The sequence below is a fragment of the Lagopus leucura genome, unplaced genomic scaffold (genome assembly GCF_019238085.1).
Source record: "Lagopus leucura isolate 7727_CA_CO unplaced genomic scaffold, USGS_WTPT01 Super-Scaffold_100022, whole genome shotgun sequence".
NCBI lineage: Eukaryota > Metazoa > Chordata > Aves > Galliformes > Phasianidae > Lagopus > Lagopus leucura.
In genome coordinates, this window is record NW_024962275.1 from 1,276,945 (window position 1) to 1,287,413 (window position 10,469).

Below are 10,469 nucleotides of genomic sequence, written 5' to 3' on the forward strand. Positions count from 1 at the left end.
TGCATTTTTAGGTTTCCTTTGAAATTTATAGTAAAGGACAAAATATTTTCAGTGGAGCTGCTAAGGGTGGGCAGATTGTCAAGAACTGGCAGTTATGGAAAAAGCCTGAAAATGGGATTTTCTTATGTAATAAAAGTGGGCGGGGACATGATAAGGGAAATAAATGGAATCGGTGGTTTCTGCATGCCTGCTTTTCAGGGCTTGTTGTTCAGTGAATATAACGTGATCTGTGAAGTGCTTCAACACCGCACTAGGCTGCATGTGGCAGCAGGACACGTGCTTGCACGCGTCTTGGAAGCGCCCAGTATCTTTAAAGATTCCCTGCACGCTCCTGTTTTGCAATTAAGCGTTCTTTCGATAGCCTTTCATTTTCTGCAGCACCAAAAATACTTTTAAATTTGTTACGGATATGGTAGGTTTCCTGTCTAGTTGCACTGAATATCAGCAAGCTCCTCTTTACATAAAACAAATAACTCTTTGAGCTGTTGGTACTGCTTTAAATGTACTATGCTTCCTTTTTTAGAAGCCATCTTTTATTATAGCATCACACATGGCAGAAAGTGAGCACTGTTAATAGTTGCTGAAAGCATTGCTCATACAAAGTACGTCAGTACTGTGGTGTGCACATACCCACAGTCCTCCCCCAGTGCTGGATGCTGTCTTGGTAATGAACTTTTATTCCGAAAGAGGGAATCTATTTTTTTCTTTCATCTTCTGGTCATTAGGTAGATAAGGTGTGTTTTACCAAATCAAGACCTCTTCCCCTGGACCCTCTTCACTAAATTTTGAATGCTGTTCAAGAAGCTCAACATCCGCCATCGACCCGTCTGACTCCACAGAAAGTTTTTGCAGGAGAGCGTATTGAACGCTTTCCCTGTTTTTATGAGCTTTCTTCTCATGCAGTGCCTTGGCTTGTAGGCTTTCACAGCATGCAGTGATGTAGCTGTTGTTGATGCTCACTCTGACCAGTCCAGTCTGTTTCTTAACTCTTTTTCTGTTTACTGACCCTTACAAGTTTGCAGTAACATTTTGGTAGGATGAAGAGTGCTAATATGGCTGATAAGTTGAGATAGGAGTGTTATGCAGTTGAAGTTGAAACAAAAACATGAAATTAAGTACTGAAGGGCACAAGATTATGTTCTTAAGTGTACAAACAAGGTGATTATTGCTAATTTATATGTGAACTTGCTTGCCTTAAAATGTAGTAGTCGTTTAGATTTCAGTAGTTGTAACAAAATTAAGCATGACTCTCTAAGGAAGTGTACACTCTTGTAGAAACCACAACATGCTATTATTGCTCTTCATAAAAATGTCTCCTGAAAAATGCTATACTGCCACTTTTCTGTGGCACAATTTCATTGTTGATAGTATCTGTTCAATGCCATTTGAATAACTAAAGCATTCTGAAATAAACAGAGATAGAATTTCAGAAATTTTGAAGCTCTGAAAACCCAGAATGGTTCAGAAGAGCTTTTATATATGATCTTATATTGCTTTTCAAGGAGGTTCCCATAAGAGGAGGCATTTGTGCAGATCAGTAAAGCACAGCAGTCATTGGGAGCAGGTGTACTCTACTGAAGTAACACGTGGTAACTTTGAAACTGAAACTGGTTTGATACTATCAATATTGAGAGTATGAAAGTAAGGTCAGAGTTTTAGACACTGCAAAGTTACATAGCTTGAGGCTTAGAAATCAGTATTCACTGTTGCATGTTTAACAAAGAAGGTATTCTCTGTGTAGTTTAGCCAATTATGCAACTGCAGAAGAGTTGTGGTTTACTGTGGATTTTTTTTTGTTTGTTTTTTATTATAATACTTCAAGAGCTTATGGTTGGCTGGAACACTTCTGTTCAAGTGCTTTTTCAATCAGTTCAGATTAAACCTGAAATGTGGTGGTCTGTGTGGCAGCAAATATATTTATACAGCGCCTGGTAGGTATTTGACTAATAATATGGCTATCAGAATTTATGATGGTAGAATTTGAGAAACTGGATTTTTTTTAGAGGTGTTACTCTGTCAAGCGTTCTGTAATATGTGGTGAAAATAATGCAGTTTGGAAAATGTTTTAAGGTTTATAAACAATTTTATAGTAATGAAGGGTCTGGAAGTACGTTGGAAAATGCAGTTTGTTTTCGTTAATAAAGTCTTTAAGCTTTTTGTAATGTAGTTGATTGATTGCAATGGCCATGTTGTGGTTTTATGTGTGTTTCTTTTAATATAGTATTCCTAAAAAGCAATATTGCATTAAAATGTTGTTCCCGGCCTTCTTCAAAGCAACAAAGAGAATTTAAAATTAGCTGGCTGACACAGGAAAGTAGGAAATGTGACATTATGCAAAAATTTATCTTAAAATTAATTGAGTGACAGTGCTTATTAACGTGCCATTGTTATGTATGAATTATGTTGGCTATAAACTGTCACTTTGCGAATATAAATCTCATATTTTTGCTTTAAAAAGCTGACATGAATAAATACATTCTGGCGCTACGTATGCTTGACCATTCAGCAAAAACAATCTTGGGGAAGCAGATCAGCGTACATAAGCGATGCTGAAATACACGCCTTGTAAATATTAAAGAGGAAGACTGTTTCTTGTAAACACGTCAACTCGCCAGTTGCTTTGGTCTTACCTTGCGTAACTTGAGAATTTGCATTCTGGAAACATAAGCTAAATTGACAGATTTATGCAGTCACCACTTGTGTCTGGTACTGAACTCTGGACGATGCACTAACTCTGCGTTACTGTTTGCTGTGTGCTAGCTACGTATGATGGGCCGTTTATTTTGCTTTCTTTATTGCTTCTGAGAGTTAAGAAAAATTGTAACTTGTAAATTCTGCCCTGGGTGGTGCTGGCACTTCCAGATCGCCACGTGGAACCGTAGGATGAAATATGAGTTAACTATTTCCTAGGACACGGAGTGCTTGCCAGCTGCTGTTGAAGCGAAGAGGCTGTCACCAGGCAACTCTACTGCCTCAGAATATAAATGCAAAGTGGCAGGAGAGAATCAGATTTGGTGTTGGTGGCCTGAGCAGATCTCCTTTAAATTTATAGTGCGCTGAAACGGTTATAAGAAGAACAATCCTCATTAAAAAGAAATTAATGATTTTTTTTTTTTTTTTTCCAAATTGAAGACCTGCCTAAGTGATGTGCTTCTATTCAGCTTCTATAGTTACTTTTCTATAATTATTACTAGTCTGTAAAACGTTTTGGAATGCTTTGTATTTTATTTCATAAGCCCAGCTTTTTGGCTTCTTGAACACTGAATTAGGATGTTACCTAATGGCATTTTTATAAATTATAGTTTCTGTGTAATTAGACTAAAGTTACAAGAGGGGAAACAAAAAAAAGAAATGAAAAGCCTAATTCATTTGAAATTGACTCCTTCCTGGACTCCTGGAGTTTGTCTTAGTTTTCCAATGATACTGAATTTCCAGGTTCACTGAAGAACAGCTGGTAATGAAGAGAAACGTTCACTTAAGTGCATAGTGAAACAAACTCAAAATATGTCAACCATACCTTAATGTGGGCTGGAGGTATTACCAGAGTAATTAACAAGAAATTAATCTGTACTATAACGTGATGGATTTTATGCTGATTTCTTGACATGGACATAGTAAAAGAAGTTGCAAATTCAGTATAGAGGTAATTCCCCAACTGTATTTCATGCACAGTATGCTGTGCCTAGCATCACTGCTCACTCACATCTGTGACAGAAAGAATTGGTAAGGTTTTGATTGAAGTTGGCACCATTCCATTTGAGAACTCAAATCATTAAAGAGTAGCAGTTGAAGTTGGAGACAGTATCTTATAAAAGGGTCTAACTAGTCTGATGCACAACTGTCTAATATCCTTTTACTTATCATTTATCCTATCTTGACTCTGACACATTTTCTTCAGTCCACTGTTTCTTGATTTGTTGCTCTTACAGCTTGATGCTCTGCAGGGGAGGAGCTGAACTTGTTCCTTGAGAGGCAAAGGAGTTCATGCTGCAGAAAATGTTTAAAATGATATAAATTGAGTTGACTGTTTAGTTTCAGGGCTCGTGGTTATGCTTATGTTACCATTTAGATCAGGCCTAACTGTGTGCTTTTCCTGATTCTCCAACACCCACTTATTGTGTGATGCGTTGGTTTTTCAAATGGTATTGAAACGGAGAAGATTCTTTTGAACTCATAACCATGGCAGAGGAAAATGGATGTATTGTTCTTAATGTCTGCTACCTTTCTGCAATGAAGTGTGTGTGGTGCTAAATACCTTCTAAATGATAGTTGGGGCAGAGCAGTGGCTTAAAGTGACAGCAACTCCCAGCCACTTACATGGTAAGAGGAAACAAATGAAGCCCCAAGGCAATTGAAGTTTTCCCGTGTTTTTATCTGAGAAGCAAGTGCTGTTTCTGTCTTGTACATGAAGTACTTCAGTGTTTTAACAGGTTTGTAAAATGGGCTTAAGCAAGGTGCTCATAGGTGGAAAGTTGGATTGAATGCTAGAAGCAGTGGAAGACTCGTGTTTAAATCTTGTGAGACTTGCTTGTGCAGGTTGATAAATAGATGTTAGAAGATGATTTGATGGTTCATTTGGTCTGACTGGGTTGCTGAAACTTTAGGGCAACTTTCACAGGGACAGTGTGATTTGCTTCAGACAAAAAACAGGAATTTACAGAGAAAATGAACTCACTGAGCTCTTTTGCTGCTCTTGGGTTCTTGCATGTAATGACAGTCTTTAGCTGTGTGACTTGGGTATGAGATCTAGATGGCCATAAGTTTGACACTGACTCTTGTAGAGGCTTTCTTCCTTGCTTGCTTCTGTTCAGCCTGTGTGTGAGAAAGTCACACAAGCTTATTCCCAGGAGAAAACAAGGTATGTGCCATCCAGTTCATAAACAGCACAGTTGTGCGTGCTGGTATTTTCATATTTTGGGGTAGTTTCGTTGTGTTGCTGGCAGTATTTGTGTTTTATGTATGGCTCTTTGTGTGTGCATTTTTTGTTGGTTTTTTTTTTTTTTTTCTTTTAACATAGCTCATAAGGTATTACTATAGAATTTTCTTTTGTCCTTTGGTTGTTTTCTTTACCTTACACTTTCAGAGTAAGGAATGCTTCAAAAAGAAAAATTGAAGTCATAAAAGCTTTATATCCAGGCAAAAAATCATTTTATAGGTGTTTCCTTGCTGAACTTGTTCTGAGGTTTCTTGTCTGGCTGACGTGTGTGCGTGCCTAAATTTCTCCTCTCGTTTTTTCCACTCCCCTCTTCTTCCTCTTCCCTTTTTCTCCCCCACCCTGAGATGCTCTCTGCATGTCCAAGTGTCCGGCTGTACTGCATGCAGGACATCAGGAAGTCTGCAGAGGTTTGGAAAAAAGTTTCAATTACTTTTTCATTGTGCCATATAAGTACTATAATGTGTACTGGGTGTTGAAATTAAAGTTGCTCTGAATGGAATTCCATTTCATTTTAGCAGGACAACAGCAACAACACAAAAAGCATGACTTTAATCATTAAGTTAGGAGAAAGAAAGAAGTAATTCTCTCTGCATAATAAACTTGAACCTACTGTATCTGAATGATTTGTAGCCACTGTGGAATACATTGACTTATTTATTTATTTTTCTGCACAAGGAAGCTGTGCTGCATTTTGTGTGGTTAACTGGGGGAAATATTTTCTGATGATTGTTTGAAGAACTTCCCTGGCTCTGTAGTTTCTGTACTCTTCAAATGCAGACTAATTTGAGATGCACTATTTTTAGATGTAATTAATCATGCTTCTTTTAAAAGCAAAACTCTTCGTCTTTGATGAAAAGTTGAGAGTGAAAGAGCATCGTAGTTACAGTAATATGCCATTGTAGCATATTCCCATCCCATCATCTGGCAAATTAAATCAGGTTACAGCACGGATTGACATCCGGGATGTTGAGGAGGGGAAGGTAGAGTCTTAAATGCCATGAAATTGAACAGTCAGGAAATTCTTATACTCCAATTAGCTGTGGACTGTATATTCTGTACCTGGCTTCTCATTGAATGTGACTCTGTAGGGTAAGGCTGTTATAATTTCAGAACTTTGAAACATGGTGAACTCAGTGTGTTCATGTAGTGTGGAGCCATGGGTTTGGTCTGTCCCTTCACCAATGTTCCGTAAGTAGCTGGCCAAACTGTACCAAGCTGAAAGGCTGCTGTGACAGTTGTAGAAAAATTGTACTCTTCTGTCACAGGAAACCAGCGCTGTCTTTTCTCCCTCATTTTCAAAATGAAAAGTGTATTCAGTGAGAGAAATTTCACACGCTGTTAATGTGAGAAGTGACTCAGCTGTCCTGTTGGTAGTTTCCCTAAAAATCGCCTCTTAAAAACAGCGACAGAGGAAGCAGCTTCAAAAATAACCGCGTGGTTTGTTTTGTTTGTGTATTGTTTTGTTTTTGTGTTTTTTAACTGTTTCTCCCTAAAAGAGAGCATCTGTTGTGGGTAATACAGAACAGTGGATCTGTAGGTTTTGGCCAAACTGCATTTTATGGGCAGGGGCTGCTTTGCGTGGAGCTGTATCCTCTGGGAAGAGAGTTTGCAATGATGTTCGTGAGGTTGGTAAGTGAACCTGCTCTGACTTCCACGAAGTCACTCAGGAAACATAGGGAAGTTCACGGCATTGGATTAAATCTCCTTAACATGAGTATAAACATTAGCGGTAAAATGAATTTGACTTTTCTTAGTGCAGTTTTATTCTGAGATCTGTCCCTTTATCTTTCATTGCACTTGTACCCATACAGGAGGGGAGGCTGCAAATAAGACAGTGTGTTTTAGTTTCCTTTTGGAATAGTATATACATTCTGCTTTACATTTGTTACAGCCTAGGAATTTCCAGTGCAGTGTTTCAACATGCTGTTAATACTCATATTTTGTCAGCAGTTGCTAATGGCAGAAATGCAAATCTTGTCATCTTTTGTGAGCCGAAACTTACAAAATCAGACGTGATAAACATAAATGTGAGATAACTGCTACCATCAATGCAGAAGTTCAACCTGTGGCACAATTTGAAGTTTATCTTGTGAACCAGTTCCATAATTCGTATGACATTTTTCTTGACGTGAGCTTTCACTTTGTTCATTGGTTTGCAGTGTGTCCTTCTGCTGACCTGAGCTTTTAATGCTTTGTAACTGTGGATGACTGGTGCAATGGAAGTCTTCAAGCTCTTTACTTCATTGGCTATGGAAGATGTTGGTTAGAAGGATTTCAGACTGTCTGTTCCTCCGATGTTTGCAAATGGATTAGACTTCTCTGAGCTTGGGAGCAGTTTCTTACATGTGTTTACTTCTAACCTCTAATAAGTGCTCAATGTGAAGGATTTTTTATTGTCTGGAGATGGAGGAGTTACACCTCCATTCAGTCTGCATACAGCGTGCAAGGCAAATTAGCGTTAGTCTGAGTGTTAAAGGATTTTAAGTTAGTTTAGGCTGATGGGCAAAGTTGGCAGTCAGGAAATATTTGGTTAAAACATGGGCATGTGAGCGCTGAGATGTATTTTGCTGATGCTCGTGGTGGTTATTGAAGTAGAATGCTGAACTCCTGTTTGAGCTGCCTTTCTGTGTTCCTCAGTTTGTATGCTTGTTCTCCCCTGTTTTGAAGAACTTGGAGATTGTGGCTGTTGTGATTTAGAGCAGGTATAGATAATGAGGTAGCTTGTGCTTTTTTTTTTTCTCAATGGAGAGCCAACCATACTGAGTCGCGTTTGTTTTATAGATCTTTTATGTTGTAAAGACAGTGTCTGTCTGAGTTTATTGTGTATCTAAGCAGGGTTGAAAACACCTCTTAAAGAAAGATTGTATCAGCAGTGAAGACTAGAGAAAGCTAAGAAAGCTGCAACAATGTGTGACGTGTTCTCTTTCCATTGTATAGTGTTTTCCAAATAAAGATACTGAAAGTTTAGTAAACATTCCCAGACCATTTAAAAGCTGAAATGACTGAGCGGATGCAGTATAAAATATACAGTACTTGTAAAAACGTGCTGACATGCAAGCATGTGGTAGCCAGGTGTAAATTAAAGGTGACTTTCTCAACTGTAGGGTTCCAGATGATGTGGACTAGTTGTTTGGATGCTGCTGTGAGACATATCATCAGAAGCAGACTGTATCCAAACCATATATCCCAGTGTCTTAACTAACCGAGGTTATCAGGAGTGATTCCACCAAGCACTTTGTGCATCTGAGTTTGTATTTCTGTTTTTTCCACTGAAATTTGTGGATGAGAAATGAAGTTAAATTTCATGCATCATGGATTTAATTAATTTCTTCTAATATATGCAGTTGATTGACATGGAAAGCTTTTATTTATATTGAAAACGCGTAGCTTGTCATGTATTGTTGCAGTGTTCTCAATACATGCTCTCAAGGTTTATGTAAGTAGATCATTCCATCTTACCAACAAGTCCTTGCTTTGCCGAAATGTAGAATGCGTTGTGCTGTAAATTGTTACTTGGAAGACTTGTGTCCAAGGGGCTGCTGTGCGAGTTCAGCTGCGTTCATGTTTGTGCGCTTGGCATAATGCATTTTACCTGTGTAGAGAGGAAAGAATTTTCAGGCTAAGGCTTTAAAAGGCAATTTCTTGCTTTGCAGTTTGTTAATGTAGAGGGATTTGCTCATATACATATGTGAAATTCAGTATGTTATGTATGTAATTGTATGTGTTAAAGCTAAGCACCTGAATATCTGAAAAATTAAGCTAGAAAGTTGTCTATCATTGTACAATCTTGCTGTGATGCTGACTTGATTGCAGTTAGCAAAGGTTTGCACCTGCCAGCAATTGAGTTGCCCAGCTCAACTAAAATAAACTTTGTCATTGAAAATCTAGTGTGGTACGACTCTGAAACAGCAGTGGAAGGTGTATGTGTGTTAAAATGAGTCACTGCCCCCCCACAGGAGCCGTAGATACAATGTGGTGTGACAGTAGTTGAACAGTAGAGATTGTGTATGCAACATCCCTCCTACGTAACGTTTCTGGAAACATTGTACAAAGAGTGCAGAATCTGGTGGGCATAGCCCTGTGCTGAGCTGCAGCTACCCAAAGCAATGGAATTTGTGCAAGTGATAGAAACTGCATAGTGTGCTGGTTGATTTTTCTCTGCATTACGTGCATTATGCTTCTTACTCTGAACTGTTATGTGATCTTTGTATGGGTTGTTGTTGTTGTTGTTTTTAATAATTAAAAAATTCCTTTGTAGTAAGGACTCTGGCCTTCTCAGCCAGATTCCTTTGAAAAATGACTGGCTTTGAAGAGTGCTCTTTTAAATAGGTTGTCATATAAATAATTTCAATCATGGTATTTTGTGGTTTTATGAACATCTCTAAGTTAAATTTAACGCAACTTCTCAGGATATGATGCTTTTTCTGACAATCCAAAGGAATAAGGACATTGCATCGGTCTGAGTGCATCTGATGTTTGTTAACCTGGTGGTTCAGGGCTGTATTAGTTAGCTCTTTCAAATTCCAGATGTATACATACACATTTTTTCCTGAGTGTAGCTTTTCCTAGAAACACTAACTTGAAGCAATTTTTTACTTCTGTTGGAAACATAGTGCACAAGGTAACAGACTAAAATTCAGTGTAGCACCAAGATGTCTTATAAAGTCATTAATATATAAATTGACTTGTAACCATACATTTGTATGTGTGTGTATGGTCACAGATTTTGATGACTTTGTGCATTCTGTGTGTGTATGTTCTATATACACTTTGTGTCTTTCTGGAGGAGGGTAAAGGCAGAGCCTTGAAAAGTCCTTCCCTGCACTTATCAACATAGCAGCCTCAGCTGCCCTTCTTGGATCCCCTGCCAGGGTTGCTATCATCTTCTGATCAAATATTAATGTGTGATTCTCTGCTTGCTCACTAATCCAAAGCCAATTAATATTATCTGTCAATTATTTACAGATCCTGAGGTGCGGAGGCAATTCCCAGAGGACTACAGTGACCAGGTTTGGAATGCGTAATTAATTTTTTACATGACAAAATTTATTTCAGGGCTGTACAACATATTATTGCTGCTCTTTTTACTGAAAGAGATAAATGCATTCTTTGAAAGAAAAAGAAGCTGTAATTGGGGAAAGAGGATAAAAACATTTTCACGTTGAAAGTAGAAAATGAAAGAATTTTGGATCTCATAAGATTGTTTTACAATCTTGCTTTTACAGTCAAATATGAGCATGGGAAGAAAATTCATTAATAAATTTCAGTTTTTGCCTTTAGGTGCCACAGTCTGCAGTTTGTTTGACAGTCCTCACTTCGTTGTCTGAAAGGTTTATGGCTGTGTTTAACAGGGCACCTGGCTCTACTGTGCATTTCTACAATTCTTGCTGATTGTGCATTCTGTAGTCTGGTTCAAAAAGATGATCTGAAACTGCCTGTGCAGGTGGAATGCGCAGGTAGAAGGTACAGATATTTATTGCTTAGCTTATACACAGATCTCTAATTGACTTTGAAATTAGCAACTTCGAATTAC

At 38.2% G+C, this 10,469-nt stretch overlaps 1 protein-coding gene across 7 annotated transcripts in view; it reads left to right on the forward strand.

Moving 5' to 3' along the window:
- Positions 1 to 10,469, forward strand: part of DENND1A (DENN domain containing 1A) — a 172,030-nt gene that overhangs the window by 17,508 nt on the left and 144,053 nt on the right. For all 7 annotated transcript variants that reach the window (XM_042878696.1, XM_042878701.1, XM_042878697.1 and 4 more), the window contains exon 3: positions 9,902 to 9,945. In XM_042878696.1, coding sequence (XP_042734630.1) covers positions 9,902 to 9,945 — 44 coding nt within the window. The remainder of the gene's footprint in view (positions 1 to 9,901; positions 9,946 to 10,469) is intronic.